Source organism: Grus americana, chromosome 2, assembly GCF_028858705.1.
Source record: "Grus americana isolate bGruAme1 chromosome 2, bGruAme1.mat, whole genome shotgun sequence".
Lineage (NCBI taxonomy): Eukaryota > Metazoa > Chordata > Aves > Gruiformes > Gruidae > Grus > Grus americana.
This window is the reverse complement of record NC_072853.1, coordinates 18,084,652-18,112,183: the sequence shown is the minus strand read 5'-3', so window position 1 is coordinate 18,112,183 and position 27,532 is coordinate 18,084,652. Positions and strand designations below refer to the sequence as shown.

The window sequence follows — 27,532 nt, the reverse complement described above, 5'->3', positions numbered from 1 at the left end:
TGACCAGGAAAAAAAGAAGGTCAAAATGGACCTCACTCAATGATTTCTTCTGTATCAGCACTAAAAATGTCTAAAGGGATTTAATAACAGTTAAGTAACTGTTTAGATTTGTCACCATGCTGCCTGTAATAAGATGAAATAGTGCTAGAAGGCAAAAGGGAGAAGGACACTGCTGTTCCTGTAGTGCTATTTCCCATTTCATCCTAATCAAGCGCAGCAGGAATGAAAACTCTGCACAGATGTCTCTGAAAGCAGAACTCTCAATAAGAAAAGGATGGAGCCTTTAACGTGCCTACATCACCTCATTTGTGAAAAACACTAGTGATAACTATGAGAATTCTGGCACTGCCCCAGTTGCCCTTGAAACAAAGCCAAACTGGCAAAGGACTTTTTTTTTCTTTTTTTTTTTTTTTTTAAGATAAAAAAAATAACTTTACAAAAAACTCTGTAACACTGGGCCAATTGTTTCCCTGCCATAGTAAAAAATGTTTTCACTGATTTCAGTTGTTCCCAGCACTACAATTATCTGTGAGTAAACCACCTTATAAGAAAAATAAATGCATCCAACTTACTTGAAAATTGTATGGCGAATCCAGATTTGCTGATATAAAAATCTGTGTCGAACTGGATAGTTACTATGTTGAGTGTGCTGTGAATGCCTTCAGGAACGAGGGATCCACTAATTTCTTTAAGTAACATCTCATTCTCAGGTGGACCATCCCAAACTCGTAGAATGTCATGGGATGCCTCAGTATCAAAAGCAAGAAACTGGAGGCTGTAAGAATACCATGATTTTATTGTCAGCTTTTACAATACTCAACAGCATACCAATAGCAAGAAAACTAAACCAAAAAAGCAAATGAACTTTGGTGTCCAAGGGTGATTTTCTATAATGTATCACACCTTTTCCTTTGGATGCATAAAACCCCCATACAGAAATGTACTTAAAACTAAAAAAAACCACTAATATTTGAATTAGTCTACCATGAAATAATATATTAATTTAGCCATTCAAATAATATATAAGTATCCATAGAACCTTTTCAGAAAATAGTTTTGTTTTTCTTAAGACACTATTATGTATCCCATTCTCATCAAAACAAGTTAAATAGAACTGTGAACTCATGGAATTAGCGATACAGTGTGAATAAATGTCTAACTAAAATAGCTACTGAAATGCAAGGGTTTTTCAAAAATGTAGACTCTTCCACTAAATGGTTCTGCTGACTCTAGCACTTTTTACTTTGTACATATTCAATCTTACAACTTTGGAATTAAAATAGCATTCATAGTAGATATTTTTTAACCAGATTTCTAGTTAACAGTTCTAGTCTGTATATATGTTTGCATATATACACTTATGAATTGGTTTAAAATTCATCAGCATTTCCAAAAATGTAACCAATTTTAAAGCTTGATCTTCATGAGACAATGTCCATTGAAAAATGGACAGTTTTAACACAAATCTACATATTCAAACTTAGAATGCCAAAAATACTGGGCTTGAGCTGAATCTTAAATTTTAAATCCTAAATCCCTTTTTTTTTTCTCCACTGTACAGGTAAGATTCGTTATTATAGAATCAAAAAGATTTGTTGAAATATTTGTTTCCAGTACCTGACAATATTTCCTGGGTCTACTTCAATCACCCACATGCAACGCAGATTGTTGTCATAGGGAAAAGGATAGCCAGGAGACAAGATTCTTCCTGATGATTCTCCTTTAAAACGGCCTCCACATTCAGCTAATAAAAAACATTACATAATGTGTTACTTTTAATTCATTACAGATGGCCTTCCAGCTAATCATCTGAGCAATCAATTTATACATCTACTCTCTTGCTCAGTAACACAACTAAACTGACTATGCCCCAAGATTGTAATACAACACATAATGACCTGAAGTGCCTTGGGAAAAGAACATGTAAATGTGTTTTTATTTAAGTATGTTTGTATTTTCTTTTGGCACCTATGTTTTTCTAAGAATTTTGAACACCCCATAATAATTAGAAAATATACAATTATATAATGAAAGGAACATGGATTGTTACTTAAAAAATGAAACCAAGAACACCATGTCACCCTAAAGCAGTAGAATTAAATTAAGAAAACTAAATAAATAAGTACAAAATAAAATATATATATTTTTAAAAGAGATGAAACACACTAAATAAAAGTAGGCTATTCAGAGAGAAAATGAGCCTTTCAGCCTAGAAAAAAAAAAGTTGTAAAACTTCTTACTCAAAATTTGTCCTCACAGTTAAGCTGTAGTATTTCTTAGAGGATAACAGATAGTAGGTAGCTCCCTCTTAGGTGGCCTCAGCCAGTCATTAGGCAAAATTAAGTATTTCATAATTTTAATACCTTATCTTTGAGAAAACCTTTTTTTTTTTTAAATGTAGATCCCTGAAGCTTTTAAAGCTCTCCTATTTCGCTTTCCTTCCTTTTAAAGTACCTCTAATGCTTTCTCCCTTGTGAAGTGCAAAGCCAAAATAATACTTTGATTAGATCTCTTGGTATAGTTAAAATGCAGTTTTATTTTGATTTAACATTACCTAAAATATTTAGTTGAGAGATTTATTACCTTATGATCTGTGAGTGCCATGATAAAATATAATTGAAATGCTACTCTTGATGGATTTTCTGATATAATAAAAGCAAATTTGCAGAGACAGGTGGCTTTTCATATCTTTTTTAAGCACTTTGCCAATCTGTTAATTCATAAATACTCTTTAAAAAAAAATAAAAATCTTTTATAATTATTCATCTCAGAGGATAGCATAGTCTATTATTCTTCCAGTAGGGTAAGGATACAAATAGAGTACACGATAAAGAAAAAATTATTCACTGACAAACTGAATGACATTTAAAATTAATTTCATCCAGGACCACTGAACAACTGCAAGTTTCATTTATAATTTCTAATTTTAACAGATCATAACTGGTTTTCTTTTTTATTATGATTTTTGAAGGTTCCCTCTCTCTCCCTAGTGGCTTATTTCTGCCTCTCCAGCAAGGTGCCAGTGCCTCAGTTTTGTTGGTTGCTGAATCAGCTGCGTAAGTGGAGACTTCTCAGAAAGCATATCCTCTCAGCTTGCAGTCAGGAGTAACAGAGCAACATCCTTTTTATCTTACATCTCCAGATTGCTTACTATGAAGACAATCCTAATTAAGATTCTTAATTTTGCCTTCAAGTGTCAATTTTAAAAATTATTCTAGGTATGCCAAGTTAAAGGAAATGTGTATTATACTATATTTCTTCCTGCAAATTCCATGGATATGTGGTACTGTACTATTTACTGCATAATTAAGAGTTATGATTACTATAATTTCTTGAAAACAGTTTTGCTATTGTCTTGTCAATGTCACATACTTCCATGAAATGATACTAAAAGAACAACAGTAGCATTTTTAAGCCAATTTCTGATAGTAGCAGCAAATCAAAGTGTCTGTTGACCTATGTTGCTCATAATTATCCAGGGAAATAATTTTATTTGTACATGCCAACCTAAAATATTTCATGTAAAGCATCTTTGTCTTCACGGATTCCCAAAGTTTGCCTGAATAATCTGTAACCCTAAAAGATCTTGTGGTAGGCTGGGATCAAGTTCTTTTAAGGATGAAACTTGAGTGCATACAGCTACCTGACTCATAAACAGGTACTTTGGAAATAAAGGGCATCAGTGCTGCAAAAAGATTCATTTTTTTTTTTCCTTCATAGGAAGGAAGTTTATTTTCAATCTGATTCTAACTAAAAGGGAATGTTGAAAGAAGGATTCCTACAAACCAGAAATGCTAGAAGAGTAAGAGATGTTCATACCCAGGGTTCTGTCTGGGCATATTAAAGAGAAATCTAAAAGAGGTAGCAGTCCTGTACAAAAACCCTTGTGAATATTTCTAATCTGTGCATGTGGTTTTTTACTGATCTTGTGCATGTCTTAACTGCCCTTCATCTTCCCAGTTCTCTTCTAGCCAATTTCCTCATATTGTGTTATTACTAAGACATCATTAATCTTTCACTATATATTTTTCAGCCCAAGAAGACATCAACGTATGTATTTTTCAGCCCAAGAAGACATTTTACAGGATTCATACCGCATCCCTTCAAGAGTATTTTAAAGGATCTGCAGTAACCCTTAATTAACAAGAAAAAACAGGATAGGCAGATAGATTTGTAAATGTATGTGTAAATAGATCTGTATACGTACAGATCAGATTTCACATAGATCTAACAATCTTTACAATTTTTTTCTTTCTTATATTCAGATAATAGTTTAAGTAAATAAAAGAGTCTACTACCAATACATGATGGCAAAGGATAGTCCCATGCCCTTCTTTCTCCAGTCATACACTTTAGAAGGCTGCTTCCATGGAGTGTGTAACCTGGATTGCATCCATAAATTATAGTGCTTCCAGCAAAATGGCCTTGGTCACTGATTTTATATCCGAACTGTGGCACACCAGGGTCCTCACAATGTGAAAGCTCAAAACCTGTGGTAGGAATAAAACAGATACATAAATTAATGAAGATAAGATCTTCTCTTTTCCAATGGCAATCAAACATTTTCAGACTTCATGTAACAACATACTTATGGTTTCTTCTCTCTTTTGAAACAGTCTAAGTAGGATAACCGTCTATACCCCTCATTTAGAGCATGCAAACCAAACTGTCACAACATCATTTTTCCTAAGAGTCCAACTAAAGACTGAGAAGGAAATTCATTATCAATATCATTCAGTTCTAAAATGATAATTTTATATGATATTCTACAAATATCTACAAAAGAAGATTCAGCACTGTTCAGGTTAATAACTATTCAGGCTAGGAAAGTGTATTCTATGAGAATGCCTGTCTCAAAAGACAGGAAATGTTAATGATGACGTTCAAGTGCTGGACTTGGACGTACCTATATAAATAAGAAAAATGAAATACCTTGACGCTTACAAAGTAACACAGCACTGGAAGGCCTATCTTTAATAATAGGGTACAGCCCCATGCTATCACAGGCTGTTACATGGTATAATTATGCAACTTTCACCTGAAAAATAATTACATACTTTTGTAGTATCTTGAAATATTTTCCTTTCATTCTACTAGACTTATATTATTTTTATTAGAATTAGTTTTTAAAAATGATGGAGAGTTTTCGAAATGTAAGAACATTTTTTTTGAACAGATGAAAATGAATGATTTAAGCACAGGGAGAAAAAGGGATGTTGACAGTTGCATTGCAGAATTACCTTATAATGCTGTTCTGCTTGCTAAAAAATCAGTTTTATATAATAATTCAGTGATGATGAAATACTTATACACTAAAGAAGTCATATACACTATGTGTCAATAGACATATGTAACAATCACATACATTTTCAGAAGTTGTCACTTGATAACATAGATGTGTATCACTGTTTCCTGTATACCCTCTAAGCGAGAGATCTGAAAAGATTTTTCCTCTTCTAATCTTTTAATTTTGTCAGCCTACAGATAGGTAAGAATTTTTTGTTGGGAATCTTTCTTTATCATTTTGGTTCCAAATTGGATTATTCTAAACAATAATCCAAAGTCATAAATTGCTAGTCTAATGCAAATTTAGTATTGGACATGAGTCTTAAGATGGAGAATGTCTTTTACTTATGAATTATCTTTATGGTTTGGGTTACACATTTAAAACTACTCACATTCTTAGTTATTTTTACGTGTTGATACAAATAACTGAAAATTATCTATTTTTTATTATCCTTTCTAGGACATAAAAAAATCTTCAAAATAACCCTCTATACAAAACAAAACAAAACAAAACAAAAAAACCCCACAACCCCCCCCCAAAAAAAAGAAACAAAAAAACCCCCATCAAACCCCACGTGGTTTAAGTATCAAAATACACAAAGTACTGTCAAAGTAAGATTTCAGTATGCTACATGCTTTGGGTTGAGGTACAATTATGAAACTATATATTGTTTTGATGAATGATGAGTGATTCACTGTTGATTTAATCATTGTTTGTTTTTTGACTGCATTTCATCTTATGAACAAAGAATATTCATTCCCTTAAAATCATAAATCTATTACTATTGTTTTCTCAAATACTTACTGGTAAACACAAGCTGAAAACCTTCATCAGTGCCCTCTACGTCTGAGTTAAATTCCAACCACAGATGATTTGAAGTACTGCTTAGTGTCAAGCCTCTCAGTGATGCCCCAGTATACGCACCCAGCAGGTGAGCAGTGTTGTCTTTGCCATCATAGATCTGTAAAACAAATGTGAGTTTTGCAGTCATGAAGAAAAAAAATGAGATATTTGATTTACAGAATAATTCTGTACATCTCCATTACGAGGGAGGACAGCTCTGCCAAGGCTGATCTATTGCCAGTCAACGTGAAGTACTACTTGCATACGCTGTTTGCCTCTCTTGGGTTAAGTTGACTTAATTATGGTGATATTTCAAATGCGCTATTTAAAACATGTCAGTCCCTTTTTTTTATAACAATAGAAGTGGGCAGAGGTGCCACATCAGCTCAGTGTTTTTAAACATCTGTGTATTTTCTTTCCCTGCTGGTATTGTAATGCTGGTCACAACCTATCAACAAACACCTATTTTGTGTAGCTGGTTCTGCATCAAGTCACTAGGGTAGCATAATAGAAAAGCTCACTCTCCCCAACTTTGGCTTCTTAAATAAATCTCTGAATTTCTTTTCTGTGTAAAGAGAGGTTCAAATATAACTATAAAGTAAAAGGAGACTAGGAAATAAATCGGATAGCTGCTTCTATAAGTTGAAAGAGTAATGTAATCTATATGTAAATTGGAATACAGCACTTTTATTATTTATTTTTCTTCAAGAGTTGTTCTTTTCCATATTTGAAACAGAAACTTCTATCAGATTATTAAATATATAAAACAATCTTTTAATTATTCTCAGGAAATTTCCTTACAAGCTTGGTCGCTTTAGAACATCACAGGTTGTTGCATTCCTATCATTCCTAAAAATATTTTAACTATAATTTAACAACAACTGCTAATCCAACCACTATGTCCTGTATGATTTCTTTAGTGACTTCTATAATAACTAAAACTTTCATAAATAGATTTTAAGAAAAAATCACTTGCAAATAAGTAAATTCACCTCTGAATAATTTTCAAATTGCAATATAGGGAAATTCTAAAGCTTCAGCAGAAAAATAGGCAATTGTCTCCAGTTGTATTAATTTGAAATGTAATTAAAGCTTGTATTTGTAAACAGGAATCTATACCACAATGAAATCAAAACAACTAAACACATAAATACTGTTTTGCAGAAATCCTCATGTCTCTAATAATAACAAAGACTTTACATTTAATGATATGTTGAAATAAAACAAATAAGCCATTTCTAGCCACCTCTAATGAATAAATAATTGTACAGCGGTTTAAGAAGCACAGCAAAATGACTTGGCATCATTCCTTCTTTTTTTACTGAAACAAGCCAATAAATTCCAAGCAAACTTTACATTTAAATGCCAATGTCCTTAGAGTAAAAATAAGAAATTAAAGCCAAAAAAGGTGTAATTAATGCTTATCAACTAAAAAAGTAACTTTAGAATATATATAATAGTATTGGAATGGATTTCTTAATTTTATGTAAAACTTCTCTAAAACTATACTGAGATCAGTAATCAAGTCAGAAAAAAAGACCAACAGAAAATTAGTTCTGAAATTAACTTAGTTTTGTTTCGGTAACTGAAAGAAAAACACTTGTTCCAGTAGAATGCTGCTATCCTACAGAGATATTTACATCATGACAGACTTAAACAAAACCCAGCTTGAATTTGATGTTCTCTCTCCTAATCCCTTCAAGCTACTTATAACTAATAACACCCAAGGATTCAGGATTTATTTTATTTTTAAACACTACATAAGAGTAATCCACTTCCTACTATGTGTGCATCACTAATAATTAACCAAAGGAAGCTATTAATAGAGATACACCAACTATTCTCAATGTCTTGCCAGAACTTCCCATAAACCATATCACAATACAAATTTTCTTCATGTTAGAATTTCCCCACACATACTTTATTGCCAATTTTGTTAATTGTCCCACCAATCTTTTGCACTGGCACACTGACTTCTCACCAGAGTTGACACTAATTCTACTTTGTGGACTAACCAGCTGTCCCACTGTATAGTACTTCTAAGCCTATAAAATTTCTATGAAGGAACAAAATTTAAAGTACCTTGACACTTCTGAAACTCTATGATTCTTTGAGTAGGAGAACTGTGTTTGGATGAGGGAGGAATATGATTCATTTGAACATGAACTTTAAATATTTTTTTTCTTTTGGTTTTTGACTTTCAAATATTCAGAGTAAAATATACCCACCTTCTTGAGATAGTGGGGTCTCCCTTAGGACAATAAATGGATGTATATCTTGTAGTATAATTCTCAATTTAAGTCACATCTTTTTTGTGCTTCGTTCAAGTTAATGGGCACTAAACAAATATCTAGATGTAGTTTAAATTACACAGATTAAGTCGCAAAGAAAGTGGTAACAGCCTATGTTCTCTTGTGAGATTTGTGAGATTTGAAGAACTAGCGTTTTCTTTCTAACCTTCCTAAAATAAGGGGGGGAGTTTTGCTAAAGATTTTGAATGAGTTAGTAATTCAGCTTCAGAATTTGATCCAGAAGACGAGATTATATGTGAATTAATGTAGCACCATTATCTTATTTTAATATAGGAATATTCTTTCTTACAGGCCTTGCCAGCACATCTGGATTTATGTCACTTGGGTGCTAAATGTATGGCCAAGAATAATCGTTATGAAAATATTATTTGGTTTGATGCATTTTCCTTAAAGTCATCCTGTAGCATTAATGCAAAGATAATTGATTCATGACTGTATAATGCCTGAATATGCCAATGACAAGCTATTCAGAAAACAGAGGTCCATTTTTATCAGCTATTTAAAGGCCTGATCTGTTAAATGATTAATTCATAAAGAGAGCAAAGGAACAGAAAATTGCATTAATGTTCTTCATATCACGATGATATTTTGAAATGTTATAGGAAAGGATGCTAACAGTGAACACTGTTTACATAAATACAATTTCAATTGATAGATGTAATGTTTAATTTGAGGAGGAGGGGTTATGTCTGCATTTACAGATAGAGGATAAATAAAACTTCCCAAGCTTCTGAGAGCCTCCATTATCAACAAATTTTAAAGGGAAATTAATGGCCTTTTTTCTGCTAACTTATTTAACTCCATAAAATTTTAGCAAGGGAATAGTATAAAGTGAATGTATCAAATTTGTGCATTTTAATCAAACTATTTTTGAGATTTGCCATTGAAACATAAAAGGCATATGGATATGAAGATCTGTTCCTTTATAAAGAGAAGAAATAACAAAATCAGCAGCACAGAGCTGAGGCTGTCAACACCCTGTCAAATGTATCATTTATATCACATGCAAATAGAAGCACTAATATAAAGACAGAAAAGGGCCCATATGTTTGGGAGTTTTTTTGCACCCTATATTTACTACCTATTTCTCACTCGTGTTTTCAGGACGATACTGCTAAAAGAATTATGATAGCAAGTGTGGAGATTCGTAAGAAACAAATTAGCAAAAAGCCCCAAATATTACCTCCCTTAGAAGTCTTTGCACAAAACCCCTCAACAAACGAATCGTGTGCACACATTTCAAAGCCAGCCCACAGGTGAGATAGCAAACAAAGGCATTAAATCCGAAACCTCCGTATTTTGCAGGAGCACAAAGAGTGCTGAGCCAAGCACAGAGGAAGGGGACCCTTAATGCCAGTTCTGCCATTAGGTTTACTGACACACTGTTACCCGCCTCTTACTGCACTGCGTGTTTTAATAGAAGGAAAAAGAAAGATTGTTTCATAACAGTATCAAAAATAATTCTTAAAGTCAGTTTTCCACATAGGTGCAATCTCATCTGGTACATCAGCTCTCATTCTACATACTGCTAAGCATATTATCCACCAGAAATGGAAAAAAAAGAAAATCCCCACAAACAACTGGTGTTCTCAGTCCTCTTCACTTTTTCCTTCCTCTCTTTTTTCCTTTTTTTCCTTTCTCTTTTGTTTTAGGTTCACTTATGGAATCTGCCTGCAGATTTTTTGGGGGCTGGGATTTGGGGTTTTTATTATTAACAGAAAGCTACTCATTAATTAGTACCATGCATAGGTACACTTTTATTTATGTTGAAATCTGCTGAAAATAAAGGAAACAATCACATTCTCTTTGTCCAAGCTTCAATTTTAATAAAAGATGCCTTTTCTCCAGTAAATTAGAAAAGTATGTTAAAAGATCTTTGACATAAAAGAATACTTTCTACATTCAGGTGATTTCAACACAAATAAAGTGTTCACCACTAACAGTGGACTATTCAGGCAAGTAGAAGAATGGCAACTCTGTTCCTTTCCATGCAAATCTGAAGGGTTTGCTTACAGCTATCAGAGACTACCGAGTTTACAAGCAAAACTGGTGGATGGAGATAAAAGCAGAGAAAAAAAAGCAGGTAGAATGTTCTGCTACTTCGGAAACAGTGTATTATTTTTCCCTGCCTCACACATAGGCAGTTTAAAAATTTTGAATTCTGGAAACTTATTGCAAAAACTCAGTTATCAGTACAATTACAAAGAAGGAAACAATTGTTATATAGTTTTTGAGATTAACATTAAATGGATTGGCGTATAGTGACTATACATATCTTTAATCCTTCACATGCCTTCATGAAACTTTCATGAATGTTAAAACAAGATGTGGCACTATCGAGAGCAGGTTATAGCCCTATACAAAAAAGTAGAGACATATATTTCTTATAGTGTCCAATAAAAAACAACCAAACAAAAAACCCCAAAACCAAAAACCTACAAAAATTAATGTAAGTAGCCAGAGCAGTTACATCAGTAAGAGAAAAAGAATTGCATCCTAAATGAAGCAAATGAAGAACAAATTATATGTTCTGAAACCTCTGCTCTATATCAGTTCAGAATTGATAAATGGAAACTCCTCCTTCTCTGCCTGGGGAGTAACAGAAAGGGTGGTGATTTATTTGTGTTAAATATGCTGTTTTCTTCTAACGTTGTATTCCCAGTCCAGCTGTTTCATTGTTTTAATCACAGTGCTTGTCAGGTATAAATTTGATCCATGGTCAGTTAATTCATGTGGTAAGCAGAGACCCCATGACTTGATTAAAAAGCATATCAAAAGTTTGGTAGAATATTCAGTCTATTCAGAGTTTCAATGGAATTTTATCTGCATAGCTCTAGTAATAGAAAATACTAGCTGATAGAAAAAGTAACACAAAGTATGTGATTTACTTCTTCACCAACATTTTCATCTATCAGTATCAGAACAGATGCATTATCCATTTCTTAACCAGTGTCTGCAGCTAAAAGACTGAGCTTTAACTATGAAATATTATGAGGTTGCTTTATTTGTGTTTGGGGAAAGGAAGACCTGTCTGGAAGCTGTTGTTTAAGCATCTTGGTTTCCAAATGGTGAATTCCTTATGCTCCCTAGTTCATAGTTAAAAGGGAACTGCGTATTCACTATTTGTCAATCAGCTTTTTGCTGTAAGACTGGATGACAATTTATTTTTTTCTAACGGAATTTCCTTCCATTGCCATTTTTCATTGCAGAAGATTTCCTTATTCTTTACTTACCTCAGAGTTTTCTTAGATTTTGGTCCAGGCGTTAATGTTTATATACATTTACAAAGTAGTGATATTTATTACATAGGTTTACAGCATTTGTTGACTATTATCGAGTCACTTAAAACTGAAGTTAAAATATAACCTTAATGTACTACTCCTGTAGCCAAAATTGTATTCTCCATAGTCAGCAACATAGGCAAATAAGGCAGTATTTTCCTTTTTTCATTTTAGTTACCAGTTCTGCAAAAATAAAAGGAAGTTTCTGCAAACTTGTCTTCAAAGTTTTTTTTACTGGGATTAACGTAAATCAGTCCAAGAAAACATAGGAAAAAATGTGGATATCCAAGAGTAATTTCCTGATCTTGAAGATATTAATGCCAAATACTAGGGATATTCATAAGGCAGAGACACACCAAATCTTCCACTGATTCTTTTTCAGCTCCTGGAGATGAGGAGGAATCAATAATAATAGGGATCAACAGACAACTTCAGAACTGGTTCCGTGAGAAAAGTTTTGGAATGTGTGACTTCTGCTTTGTATTTCCTGCAACAAGACTCTTTTATCAAATGAACATGTGAAAAAAGAGTCTGATGGTGTTAAGACAATTTGTAAGAGCTTCAGCTGAGAGATGAGGCAAGAAGAGACATGATGGGTTCCACAGATACCATTCCTTCTGACAGGGTCAAGTGCCTCTGTCTTGCTATAATGTCAGATAGGCTGAAAAAGTGATAATCATAATAAAGAATACTTCTTGTAGGTTTGTTTGGTTTTTTTTTTAATAAATTGGGAGGAACTTCAGCTCATTATTATAACTCAAGGCTGCTAACTTGAAAAACAAACACTCTAATCACTAGATATTACTTTCATCTAATAGACACACCTGCAAAAAACAGCAAATATTTCTGCCACTGACATTTACAGCTGAGTGGTGTCCTCCCTCCATTTATAATTAATTTGGCATTACTCTTAAGTTCACATTAATTGAGTAGCAATATTAAAGTACAATTTTATTTTATAAGCCTCTGAGTTCACATTTTCTTGTTAAACATCTGTAGTGCACATTGTTGGAATGGCACTGGAGAAATCTTTAGTGCTAGATCTTTTCAAAATGGTATGTGCATTAAATGATTAAGGAAGAAAAAATAGAAAAGTTTGAATTGCTTATATTCATATTCATTTACATTTATATAAAAGTTTATGTTTATATAACTGTATATAACTGTAGCTCCCTCCCTACAGTGCTATGACTTTTACACTAAGATTATAGATTTGAATGGTTTCGACATAAAAAGTCTTGAGGAAAATGCAGCCATATACTTTTATCGGATGGGCATAAAAATTATGGACAGAAATAGCAGGATAGTGATTTGGGTGGATAAGCATTCAAGTCCAAATGTAAAACCTGACTTCAAATCTTATGCTAACACTGGTTAATTTAAACATCTTACCACAACATCACTAATTTTTCTGCTTCGTTAAGAAATACCAAAAATGTTAAAATTACATACCCACATATATCATGTCCATGCTTTACTGGTAAATTGAATAACTGGGGGTTTTTATTTTTTATTTTTGCTATGCTATTTATATGGTAATAAATAATATGCATCTTTCAAATTAAATCTTTCTGTATTAATTAATGTAAAAATTAAAAGATATCTACTTGGTTCTGAAGTAAGCAGTCAGGCTAAAATAAAATAAATGTACCTGTGCACGCTGGGCATCTGGTAGTCTTTGGTTTATTTTGTTTTGCTTATGTTTTAACAAAAACATAATACTTATTTTTATTTAAAACCATTGTATTTTTTTTTTTCTTCTTGCTGCCTGATTTCATATTTCATGGGTTGTTTAGGTCTGCTTATGCCTTAGGTATAATTAACTCCTTTTTGGAAGTGCCTATGTCTGACAACTAATGACAGAAATCCTAACCTAATGCTCAGATGACTAAAGTTAGATGATATAAAATCCAGTCTTAATCATAGTTGTGTCTTAGAAATATATATTTCCATAATCCTTCTTATTTTAATAGCTACATGGCAGAATATGGCAGAAAACTCTTTTTTTAATCAAACATGATTGGCATGATACTTCTCATTCCTTTGATTTCGGAGAGGCACGTTTAAATTGAGAATTCTGAAAAAATAGACAATTATTTAATCCCTTTTACAGATATTTTATTGCATTTAGATGGCATGTGCTAAAAGACACTCACCCTGATCATCATCAGCTTTAAATATGTAGTTGGTTAAGCAATATATGCATCTGGTAATGTATATTTTCATAGAATCATAGAATCATTTGGGTTGGAAAAGACCTTTAAGATCATCAAGTCTAACCATTAATCTAGCACTGCCAAGCCCACCACTAAACCATGCCCCTAAGCACCACATCTACATGTCTTTTAAATCTCTTCAGGGATGGTGACTCAACAACTTCCCTGGACAGCCAGTTCCAGTGCTTGGCAACCCTTTCAGTAAATAATTTTTTCCTAATACCCAATCTAAACCTCCCCTGGCACAACTTCAGGCCATTTCCTCTTGTCCTATCGCTTGTTACTTGGGAGAAGAGACCAACACCCACCTGGCTACAACCTCCTTTCAGGTAGTTGTAGGAAGCGATATGGTCTCCCCTCAGCCTCTTCTTCTGCGGGTTAAACAACCCCAGTTCCCTCAGCCGCTCCTCCTAAGACTTGTGCTCTAGACCCTTCACCAGCTTTGTTGCCCTTCTGTGGACACGCTCCAGCACCTCAATGTCTTTCTTGCAGTGAGGGGCCCAAAACTGAACACAGTACTCAAGGTGCAGCCTCACCAGTGCCGAGTACAGGGGGGACGACCACTTCCCTAGCCCTGCTGGCCACACTCTCCCTGATACAAGCCAGGATGCTATTGGCCATCTGGGCCACCTGGGCACACTGCTGGCTCATATTCAGCCGGCTGTTGACCAACACCCCCAGGTCCTTTTCTGCTGGGCAGCTTTACAGCCACTCTTCCCCAAGCCTGTACTGAGGGAATACAGTAATAAAAGCTATGAACGAATCAAAGTAAATGCTACTGAATTTATAGGGCAAAATCACTCTATAAAACTCTGGAAGGTTCCAGTTTCCTAATTTTCCCTTTGTTGTTTCTTTGTTTAATGCAAAAATTCTTTTCACATGTAAATGCTGTGATCATCATTTTGCAGGAGATGTTACATATCACACAACATTAGAGTCATTTAAAGCATAAACCTTATGTACAAAACGTAGTATGTAGACACTGTATTAAATTAAGCTTCTGGGTGTAAATTTTATTATGCTTAGATCACAGCTCAAGTTATTAAGATTCTGAGGAAGAAAACAATTTATAAAAAATTTAACTGATGAATATTAAACACTAAGAAGAGAATGCAAATACACATTAAGGTGACATTTGGTTTACAGTTTCAATCTCTTTTTTAATTATATGTGGTCAGAAAAATACATGTTTTAAAGAACAGATTCCGGAAACATCTCAGATTGCCTAGTTTTTAACTTTTTAGAAATGGAACAGGGTTAGATACATATTTTCTAAGGGATGCTTAATGTAAACTTACCTGATACTGCACTATCACAGAAAGATAAACTTCAACTGTATGAGGAACTACACGTTTAGAAATAGCAAATACTTTACGTGATTACATACCTTAAGAACATCTCCTTGGGCTAAGTGAAATGTTCTGGCTGAAATATTGATTCCTTTTCCTGCTTGAACCTGAATGCTATAAATACATTCATGGTTGTTTTCATAGTGAAGAGGATAATTGGGGGACAATAGGATTCCTTCATTATTTGTTGTGGAGGCTCCACATTCAGCTGCAAGTAAAAGAAAATTTTAAGGTATATTTTAATAGAAAACACAAATATTTTTAATAATGGTGACAATGGAAATGTTAATGCAACCTAGTTCAACGTATTAACATTTACTGATATCTAAAATCTAGTTCTAAATGTATGTTCATGACAGTGATTGAAGGTTACAACAATATTTCTAAATTTCTGCAACACTTCAATAAAAGTATGCTAAATAATATGAAGAGTTATAATCATATTAATAGCACATTCCATAATTATAATGTTTTAAAGGATCTTTCTTGGATTTTGTTTAGGAGGAAATATACTTGGTTTTATTTCTCCAGCACAGAAATTCATAAAGGCTTGTAAATTATTCTAGAAGTTTATATAGGTATATATTTATATATACATGCACACATATAAATATACATACATGCAGAAACACAGATTAATGATATGTGATTTTTTCTCTAATATTAATTTACTAAAATAAATAATATAGTCAATAGTGTAAATTACAGTAGAAAAAGAGTTGTGGTATATCCACCAGCTAAACAATACAAAAAAATAATTCCATCAATAAACAAGTGGAAAAATAGTTACTCCCAGAGAAAAGGGGGGAAAAAAAAAAAAGAGGATTGAAATGGGTTTAAGAATAAGAGTTAAAAATAAAAATAAGTAAGTGTTTCCAAATAATACTGTTATTATTCCAAAAAAAGATGCTTTATAACTGAGGACTTTGGTAATTAAGTTCAATCACACACAAAAAAACCCCCAACCCACATAAAAACTCATGTCAATGCTACATTAGGCATTAATAACTAATTTTCATTTACTATCATATTTTTGTCTACTTACATAATTTTAATCAAGACACTTTTAGCATTGAGGTACCAGGTATTTTAAATTAACAGTGACAAACTATCACAATTCTTTCCTTTCCTTTTTATTTAGTCTTGATCTGTGGTCATTATAGTGCAATGACAAGAGCATTTCCTCTCTGTTTAACAGATTTAGATTCATTTTAAATTTAACTGTAACACTAAATTATCTCGGGTTATGTTTTTTTTCAGGATCACTTCAATATCCCTGCCCTTTTATTCTACCCACTCTCATGAGAATGCACCCCAGTTATTTTAACTTGGGAAATGAATTGGTTTATAATTTCACAGAATAAGAAACTGTATTTTGCAAAACTATGTGGCCCTTTTAATGGTTTGAAAAGATGATTAAACAATCTATGGTATCTATTTTAAGAGCTAGTATAGTTTATTAGCATTATTATAATGTCCTCACTAGACTTGTTTGAGTGAAATCCAGGATATTGAATATATATTTTCTATATGAAATTTGTGCATTAAATGACAAAAGACCATTAATTAACTATCTTTATGTATGCATCTAAAACGACCATTGTGCAGAAAGCCAAATCAGACACAGATAAAAGCAGAAGAAATGCTAGATGACTATGTTTAATTCAATAGCTCTACAGAGCAAGTACACAAATAATTCAGGTGTCATCACTTTGTCTTAGAACAGTTGGATACACATAACCTAGGCAGAAGTGGAAAACCTTCTAGTCCACATGATCATGTGTATCCTTTTATTTTATTCTCGAATAAATGGGTATTTGCTACTCTGAAGATGTATAGGTTAGTTTGAATTACAACACATAGGAGTAAGATGATTGTAATCTCAAGGTTGTGGGATATCCTTTCCCATTCCAGAGAGACAGAAAAGTCAAAAGGCACAAGGTATTTATGGTATTAACTTGATCCAACAACTCTGATTTTGTCAGAACTATAATTCAAAGCAATTTTGAAAAATCTGAACACAGCAGTGAGCCAACTGTTAGGATGTCTTTAACTAGTATTTGAGGACCATGCTATATTTTCTGTTAAAAATAAGGAAATTGTTCATGTCAAAACATTTATTGATCTGATTGTACTTTTCTTAATACAGAGGGAGAATGCTGTGTTCCAAGTTGTGGATGCTCCATCACTGGAAGTATTTAAGACCAGGCTGGATGGAGCTTTGAGCAACCTGATCCAGTGAAAGATGTCCCTGCCCATGGCAGGGGGGTGGACTAGATGATCTTTAAAGATCCCTTCCAACCATTCTGTGGTTCTATGCATGATTTCAACCCTTGTGTTAGCAGACAAGAAGACAAGAAAGCAAGTTTAGTAACAGTAGTCTTGAAAACCACAGTATAAAAGAATTTCTCCTATAGCGTTCAGTTATATTATTACAGTTCCATGGAAGCATGCACTGCAGCCTGCAGCAGTCTTTTGGACATTTCTCAGAGGGATTCTCACAAAATCAACAGTTAGTCCCTTGCATCTCTAGTTGCCTCCTGTCAGTACAAACTATGACTTAAAAAAAAAAAAATCAACAAAACCCAACCAAAACAAACCAGAAAACACCAAACACACCCCCACACAAAACCAGCAGTATAATTCTGAATAAGTGCAGAATCAAACATGGAAGATACGCGATTAATATTATAAGACTTTCCAAACTACACCATAGTTCTATGTGCCAATCTCCACTTCTACTGTAAGCATGAACGGATAGCTATGTTGCTTAAAATTAGGAAACCTATGGCTGCCTTCTGTTCTTTGATGTTAATACTATATCATAAATCAAAAAAGACCAAAATACTTTTATGTGCAGTTAAGTGCTCAGTAAAAAAGTGTCAGGGAAAAAAAATGTTATCTGAGTTCTTAAGTTTAAAATAAATACCAATATTAAACATATGTAATTTGTTTAAAGTGTTTGGAAAATAATTTTAACAGGCATTACAGCGAGTGACAGAAAAAAGAGACTGAAGAGGCAAACCAGGATAAAATTAAGGGAAAATGTGTAAAGAGGGAAATATAGAAGAGAGAAAAGAAGGGGCAAAACACTATTTCAGAAGTAAAGGAAATATCACAAAGGAACAGAAAGTCCGTGACCATCCTTTAAAAACATACTTAGAGCTGTTATCAGAAATTAAAAACATTTCTGCACTGCCTTAATATTTCATTTTAGTAATATTCCCTATTCAGTAGAGATGAAATTCAGGTTTTTATAGTGACATAGTTATTTGTTTTTTTAAAAAAATCCACTAATTTCAACTGAAACCTAGAACCTACCCTACACACTTTGCTTATAGGAAAAAAAAGAAATTGGGAAAATATTCCAACATCCAGCTATCTTTCCACAAAAACTTTAATTCAGCCTTATATAAAGTACAAGGATGTAACACTAAAATTGAAGTAAATCACTGTTTCTGGACTTTACTAGAAATATAGAATTATTTCAGTATTAGAAAGGAAAATAAACAAAAACTCAAAGAAAAATAATGAAAGGGAAATACTGATATAATGAGCTATTTATAAGAAATGACTGGTGCGGTTTTGATTATGAATGTGTGTTCACTGCACATTTCCACAATAAACCAGAGGAGTTTAAACTACTGTTTATTAGTGTATTTAAATTCTATAATCATGTAAAATGCTATTGTTATTGCAACCAAGGAACGAAATGCATCTGTTTGGGTATTTTAACCATTTGAAAACTATTCTTCAATCAATGGCTTTAAAAAAAAAAAAAAAAAAAAAAAGCTCTAGTAGGAGGATTTTCCAAGTTTTCTCACAATTCAGCTGACTAAATGCTCACCATAAATAATTATCAAACAAAAAATTTGACATGCTGCTACAGATTGAAATTCAGCCATTGTTTTCTTCAAGACAATCCCCTGGAATCAAAAGATAACAGATAACAGCTAGAAATACCAGTTCTGTATTTTGAAAAGATGTTATTTCTTTGTTAGGAGACTAAGTGCATTGCAACAGCTTGACTGGGCATGTAAGTGGAAGCATTCTAAAAAGGATTTAATCTTTAACCAACAGTGATAGCAGACTGCAAATCAAGAGCTACTTCAGAAGGTGTACCTAAATTCCATGGTCAACAAACTGGCCCTTATAAAACTGTTAATCTTTAGAAGTTCTACCTCTTCAACTGATGGCAGACATAAGCAAGAAAACAGATTCTTTTGCAAACAAAACAAATCAGAGGATAACAAGACAATCCTGAAAGGATTAAGTTGTGACTGAAGCATTCTTTCCTTGAATAACCTGAGTTATGAGGTCATCAAAAGTTTTCCAGGTGGTTTTGGTATCCTGACAGAGTTGATTTTAACATCAAAAGATTCATGTGGCTGTCTCATTAATTTACTTTCAATATACTTTGCACATACTTTTTTGGCTGTTATCTGACTGCACTATGTCATGATGAAAGACACTATTTTCAGATTTGGGAAGGTCCTATATTTAAGACCTACACATAATTTTACATGAAGTATTTCTACTAAAATGGCTAAATAAAAACCAAATTATTGTCAGAAACAATTATTTTCATTATTGCTATTATTTTTCATAATTAATAGCTCCAGTTGACAAGAATGGGAAGGAGTCCCATGCACTTTAAACAATATGCTCCTGCACTGTAACTGACCAAAGGAGGATGGAGAAATAGCATGACAAATGAGCTTCGGCATTAGCATGAGCAAGGTAAAGTGTATTAACAAATACATATTCTGTATTAGGAGAATTTAAACAACCAATGTGCAAAATTTGCCTTTAAACTGTCTCACAAAAAAACAACCAAACAAGCAAAACAACCCCAAAACATGAAAACCTGAAAACAAAACACAAAACAACTCGAGAACTGTTGGAACTTAGTGAAAAATTCCATGCAGTGAACAGAACAGTTAAAACTTTATGTAGAATACTGGAATACGTAAGAAATGTTAGCAAAGTGCTTATCACTTTACAATGCCATTACACTAACAGATGGTGAGCCCTCAATGGCTGTAATTTGCTTTGTTCAGGATATCCTGTCCCTGAAGAAAATAACAGAAATACAACATACTCAGAAATGACAGGAGAAATATTAAAAGGAATAAATATACTTCTGACAAACAAAAGAAAGATTAGGATTAATGCGTTAGGAATCAATGATGCATTTACAAGTGAATATCACAGTTCTTAAACTGAGAATTCATGCTGCCAAAACATTCCACATATTAAAAGAAAACTCAATTAAAACTAGCAAAAGGACACCTTTTCAAACCCAAAATATTAGAAACAACCTTTACCTTACATTTTGTGTATGCACAGAAATGGATAAAGCTATGCAGCATAACGTCTATACAGACTAAGACGTGCAGAGGGTGGCTAATGGCTCTCCCGCTAATTAAGGGACCTTGCAGTTAATGCACATGTATCTGTTGGTAGAACCTTCACTTCATTGGTTCCATAACTGTACTTCAGCTCAACACTGAATTTATTTCTTCTCTCAGACAATATAACCTTTCAGACATTTATATTTTTCACTCCCCAGTTACTCCCTGAAAAGCACCTCAACTCAAGCTTAGCAAAGAAGCTACATTGGTAAACAGGAAAGAAGCTATCAACTTAGCAAAAATCTTTACCAATAAAGATCCATATAAAATATTATCTGAAAAGTAAGCAATGAACATGACAAATGAATGGATTTGCCTATATTTTTTTTTATGTTTGTTTGTCCGCTTTTCATAATTGTAAAGGATATAGTTCCTTGGAAATCTGTATGACCAGAACATGAGAGACTCTGACCATAGCTGTTTATGACACACTGACAAACATGGACAAAAAATGTTCTAAGGAGAAATATAAGTGGAAGTAGCATATGAGCACTAGAAATCAAGATTTTAAAGTCTTACTTTAAGCATTCTTTAAAGAATCTATTACTCAGCATCAAAACCCAATTTTTTTCACTTTCCATATTGAAGTTCAAAGCAAGCATTTTAAAGATTCTTGACTTTTTTTTTTTCCTCAATTTAATCATTACATGCATCCATTTATTAACAGATTGTACTCAGTTTGGCTGGGATGAAATTAATTCATAGTAGCACACATAATGTGTGTTTTAGGTTTCTGACCAAAACAGTGTTGATAACACACCAACGTTTTAGCTACTGCTGAACAGTGCTTGCCCAGCATCAATGCCCTTGTCTCTCATGCTGCCCCGCCAGTGAGTAGGCAAGAGGCTGGGAGGGCACACAGCTTGTGACAACTGACCTCAATTGATCAAAGAGATATTTCATGCCATAGAGTGTCATGCTTTAATAAAATTGGAGGAGTTTTCTCAAAGTAGTCATTGCTTGGGGATCGACTGGGCATCAGTCTGCTGGTGGTGAGTGACTGCCTTTGCATCAGGTGTTTTTGGGTTTGTTTGTTTGTTTGTTGTTTGTTGTTGTTGTGTTTGTTGGGTTTTTTCCCATCACTTATTAAGCTGTCTTTATTTTGACCAACAAGTTTGCGGTGTTTTTTTTTTTTTTTCTTACTTTTGACGTTACTATTCTCTCCTTCATTCCGCTGGGGGGTGTGAGCAAGTGTCTGGGTGTGGGGCTCATATTCCATCTGAGGTTGATCCATCGCATATATTAAGATCCTATAATATTCAGACTATTTCATAGTCATTTCATAGACTATTCAGACTATTAAAAATACGCAGCACTAAAGAAAGCAGTCTAAAAAAACTAGTTTAGCACAACATTTCCTGCACCTACTTTCTTTCTTTTGTCTTCACCTATAACTCACTCTTCTGAATGTTCTTCAAAAATTGGGGAATTTGCCTGAATAAGCAGGAGGAAAACTCAATAAAATAAATGCAAACTTTATGATTACTAATCAACTGCACAGAAAAATGTAAAGACTAACAGCATATCAAAAACTTTGAATAGCTCACCAGTATGGCTGGCTTCCTCATAATAACATGAGATTAAGATATATAAATGTAAGTACTCTCTCTGTGTCTTCTGTTTGATAGTGGTAAGGCCTCAGATGTGAGTAATATATTGAGCTTTAGGAAGTTCATTTCAAAGGATAGGTAAGTGGATAAGTATACAAATTCCAGAGACAAGAGGCAAGAATGACCACAAATCTGAGAAGACTGGCAATTGATATGTTTTGATACAAAACAAGGCGCCAGTCTTCAACATGTGGAAGCCACTAAAGAGAGAAGTGGAAAGACTTATCACATTAAATAGACTTGATTTCAGCAGTTATCTCTTCCCCCAAGAAAAAAACCTACCTCCTCCCCCCTCCCCTTATTTAGTTATTTACTTAAAGAAACCTTAACTTGCACAGGATAAAATATTTTATATTACTGCTTGATAATCATGACAGCACATACTTAAATATTAATGTTTTCAGAAAGTAATTATGTGATCAATTTATCAACTACTGTTATGATTTTTTTACAACATTATTCATTATATATCTTTGGATGTATTGAAAATAAACATTTATTTAGATACCAAAAAACCAGCCAACAAAACCCAAACCAAATCAAAACAAAACAATGACAGTATGCTAACATTGCTTGTTAGTTAACTAAAACTACCATACATAAGCTGGAAACACAAGTGATAAAATTCATGAGTGATTACAAACATCTACGCCAAAATGAGTTGAATCATATAGTGGACTCTTTTAGCTATATTGAGAATACATACATTTACTGTAAAGGTAACTTTAGTATATCAGGAGTGATGTACAGATATATAAACAAGACATACACATGTATTTGTGTTAACCCCTACTACTCATGTAATTAGTGAATATGGTTATTTGTGATTATCATGTTCATCAGGATTTACAAATAGTAGTATTCTATAACAGTTTAGCAACTTCAAAGCTATTAGTCATTTAACAGAACCAACTAAATAAACAGAAATATGGGAAATATTTCTGCATTTCTAGAAAAGACTTGTTATAAAAATTGTTCCAGCACAACATTAAGTCCTGTGAAATTCAGATAATGCCATCATTTGAGCAGTTCAGCTTTAAAAATTAACTAATATTAATTTGTTATTTGAACATTACTTTTTATTAATTCTTCATTTCAAAATTTCATTTATTTATGAAGTCTTAATTTCAAATTAAGTTTTGAAAAAATCTTCATAAATTGAATAATAAGAATAGTAACAATAATAATTGCATATATAAAAAAATTATTCATCCAACTTCTGAATAAGAAGAGGAAAAATAGCTTCTGATTTGCTGGCAAATTATTTGGTTTAGCATTTATTATGATTGGCTTTTCTGTTTCAGGACTCAGCACATTGGCCTTCTGTGTATCCAGAAAGTGATGTTTGATAAATGTTCTGGCAAGAATTCTGAATAATCTTGTTATCCTCCTAACTCCACAATTGCTTTTTTGATTTCTTTATATCGTTGACCACAACTATTTCCACAATTTAATTAATGTTGGAGGAAAAATTATTTCTTTCTAAGAGGTTTACTTTTTTAAAGTATTATTTTCAACTGAATAGCCCTTTTCCTTGCATTAATGGAAAAGAGAATTGAATCTCTTGAGCTAGTTTACTTTTGCCATTTATTATAAGAAAACACTTCCATCAACTCTCTTTTTATATTAAAACGTGTACAAGCTCATTATCTTTCTTCTTAACCCTTCTCTGAAGTCCTACCAGCTCTACAGTATTTTTATGGAGACAGATTTGGAAATATTTCAGGTGAAACTGCAAGTTACTGCACGCAGTCTGTCCCCAATCTTTTATATGAATTACCACACTATTTTTGTTTTCAGTGATTCTTAAATCAGTTTCTTCGGTTAATGCCATTAAGTTAGAATTTCTGAGAAGTATAACTGCAATGAGTCTTGTCTCCCCTCCCCCATAATATTTATCAACCTTACATTTATTTTATCTGTTTATCTATTCATTCATCTAGCTTATTATGTCTCTCAGGTTCTTCAAAGCTTTCTTCTGGTCGTAACTATTCTAATCAACTGCTATCATAGAGCTCACTTTCAGATCAGTAATGAATGTATTAAAGCCAGATAGAACTAATACAAATTTTGAAACATTAATTTAATCACATGATCAATTTTTAGCATTCATGCTCTTCACTTTGCTGACAAACTTTTTCTTCTTACAGATTTTTTTTTTAACTAATGATAAATTCATAGAATCTCACATGGAAGTTTCTTCAGTTTTACTAAAAAAAAAGTTAGTGAGTTCTTTATCCATTAATGCTCTGTAAATCTAATAAAAAATCTAAATTATTATTTTTCTTTACAGGACCATTGGGTGAATGTTGACATGAAATTCTGACCCCGAAAGACAACCATTTTAACTGGTGGGCTAACCTTTTGCTATGTCTGCCTGGGGTAAAAGAGGGAGATGAGAAGAGTGATAATTTACATAGCGTTTTGGCCAGTTAAAAAATGTCCCAGCTATGTACACGTAATGTTTTCCTAATATACAGATAAATATGCAGAAGACCACAATCTCTTATTTTTGCAAAGAAAATAAAAACATACTGGGAATAAGTCAGAGAGTAAAAACACAGACTGAGAATTTTCAAAGGTTAACAGTATGATTAGTAGATTGGTCCTTTAGTTGGCTACTATTATATGAATGGCATAATCATAGAATCATAGAATGGTTTGGGTTGGAAGGGACCTCAAAGACCATCTAGTTCCAACTCCCTGCCGTGGGTAGGGACACCCTCCATTAGACCACGTTGCCCAAAGCCTCATCCAACCTGGTCTTGAACACTTCCAGGGAGGGGGCATCCACAACTTCTCTGGGCAACCTGTTCCAGTACCTCACCACCCTCACAGTGAAGAATTTCTTTCTAACATCTAATCTAAATCGACCCTCCTTCAGCTTAAACCCATCACCCCTTGTCCTGTCACTACACTCCCCCATAAACAGTCCCTCTCCAGCTTTCCTGTAGGCCCCTTCAGGTACTGGAAGGCCGCAATTAGATCTCCCCGGAGCCGCCTTTTCTCCAGGCTGAACAACCCCAAATATCTCATCCTGTCCTCATAGGAGAGGTGCTCCATCCCTTCAATCAGCTTCGTGGCCCTCCTCTGGACTCGATCCAACAGCTCCATGTCTCTCCTGTGCTGGGGCTCCCATGATGACATAGGTATAAAAGCTACTTCCAGAAATAGAGACAGTATTGTTTGGTTTTGTCTGTACTTGAGGAAATTACAGAGAGAATAATTACTAACTCCTAAATATTCTCAGTCAACTGGAAATCTGGTGTAGGTATGCATTTCCAAGAATCTCTGCACCATGTCCAACAGACCTATCTCACATGTGGCAAATGTGCCTTTTGTTGCTAGTCTTGTTCAGCATGTGGCACCAGAAATACAGCAAAGACATTAGAAGACCATCCTATGATGCCTCATTGAGAATCTGAAATAGTTTACAGACTAGGTAGGGTTTATATTGCCCTAGCTACCATATTTTTGTTTATTTTCTGCTTGTAAATTAAATGTTACAAAACATTTAAGTCAATTTTGCACTAAATTTCTGGTAAAATAAACCAATGAGCTATGAATGTTGTCAAATTTTCAGGAAAAGAAAATAACAGACATGTATAGCCACAAGAGACAACGAATACATAAACCTATAAACGTGTATTACCAAAATGAGGATTATTCTATTTAACTGCATGGCAAATTTCAAGCAATCTAAGGGATCTGATAACCCAAATTACACTAAATTTTAAGCATTGGGGGAAAAATAGTGTAAAATACTGTTAATTTATTAAATGTAGTTTCTTTGTGTTTAAGGAATTTTCACAAGATACTTATGATTCCACTGATTTTTCAAACTTTGAGTTTAGTCAAGTTCAAGATTGCTAGTAGTAGAACATACTGTAAAGTCCATCTGCAGCTAATGAATGACATATGAACACCACCAGAAAAAAATCATTCTTATGGTCTTAACCTCTGTGCTTCTTAGACTCTTAAACATCACGAGCCTGTGAACTAGGAACCAGTTGTAGTTATCACCAATTCTTTTGACACTCCATTTATTCCCATACTCTTTCTGAAAGCTGCAAACACCATCTCCCATCACATGACTAGAAGAACTGTGGCCATTGTGAAGGATTTCTTATCATGTGAACGGCAGCACTTTTATCACATGCTAACAAAGCACTTCGGTCACATTACTTCTGGTTACACTGCTAAATGCATCTGTTCCTGGAAGAGATCCCTGGCTCGCAGGCTAAATGCTAAGTATGGTATCCATCTACATTTCTCAGAGCTAACCCTGTCTAGAGAAGCCCGATCATGTCTACAACAAATGTTTTTGGGTGTCCTACAGTTTCTATGTGCACCAAAAGATTAACTATAATTTTTTTTGTGTTCAGAATATCCAACATTTAAGAACAGTGCTACATCCAGAATATTAGTGGGTTTTTGTTGCATGGTTACACAAATGTGCAATATGACATGAAGATTGGCATGATGGTATGACAGCGATTGAGGGTATAAAACAGACTTTTATCATGCATGTCAACAAAAACGCTGTTAGGAGGTCTGCTTTGACAAACAGGACCAAAACTGGTGCAGCCTTACCCATATCACCTACTAGAAGGGTATTCTGTAGTGAACTGTCCTTATATCGACAATGTTTTGTTTTCAAGTAAACAAAATGGTTCACGTATGAAGAGATCACAGAATGAGTTTAAAATTATGAAACTTGTACTATCAAAGGACTGAGACACAAGTGAAAGTTGAGAGCTAAGATATGTAACAATGCACAGGTATTCATTATGAACATTTACTAAGACAACAGAAGAAATATCATGACCCCTGGGAATAAACTATACCTATGAAGAGGATATAAGATCAAGAACACGGGAAATTCAAGTTGGAAGGGATCTTAGGAGGTCTCTAGTCCAGCGTCCTGCTCAAAGAAGGCTCAACCCTGATGTCAGATCAGGTTGCTCAGGGCTTTAACCAATAGGATCTCGAAAACCTCCAAGGATGGAAACTGCACAACCTCTTTGGTCAGTATGTTCCACTATTCAACAATTTCCTTGTGAAAAGATTTCACTTATTTCCAGTCTGAAACTCTCTTATTTCAATTTATGCCTTTTCCTTTCATCTGTCATAAACCACTGTGAAGAACCTTGCTCCGTCCTGTCAGCTATTGAGAACTGCTATCATGTTCTCGCAAAGCTGTCTCTTCTTCAGGCTGAA

At 33.8% G+C, this 27,532-nt stretch overlaps 1 protein-coding gene across 1 annotated transcript in view; it reads right to left on the bottom strand.

Moving 5' to 3' along the window:
* CSMD3 (CUB and Sushi multiple domains 3) overlaps window positions 1-27,532 on the bottom strand; it is a 721,079-nt gene that overhangs the window by 242,260 nt on the left and 451,287 nt on the right. Inside the window, exons 23-27 of the mRNA XM_054816701.1 lie at window positions 15,327-15,496; window positions 6,092-6,248; window positions 4,299-4,490; window positions 1,618-1,744; window positions 573-775 (exon numbers count right to left, since the gene is read on the bottom strand). Of these exons, the coding sequence (XP_054672676.1) occupies window positions 573-775; window positions 1,618-1,744; window positions 4,299-4,490; window positions 6,092-6,248; window positions 15,327-15,496 (849 nt within the window). The remainder of the gene's footprint in view (window positions 1-572; window positions 776-1,617; window positions 1,745-4,298; window positions 4,491-6,091; window positions 6,249-15,326; window positions 15,497-27,532) is intronic.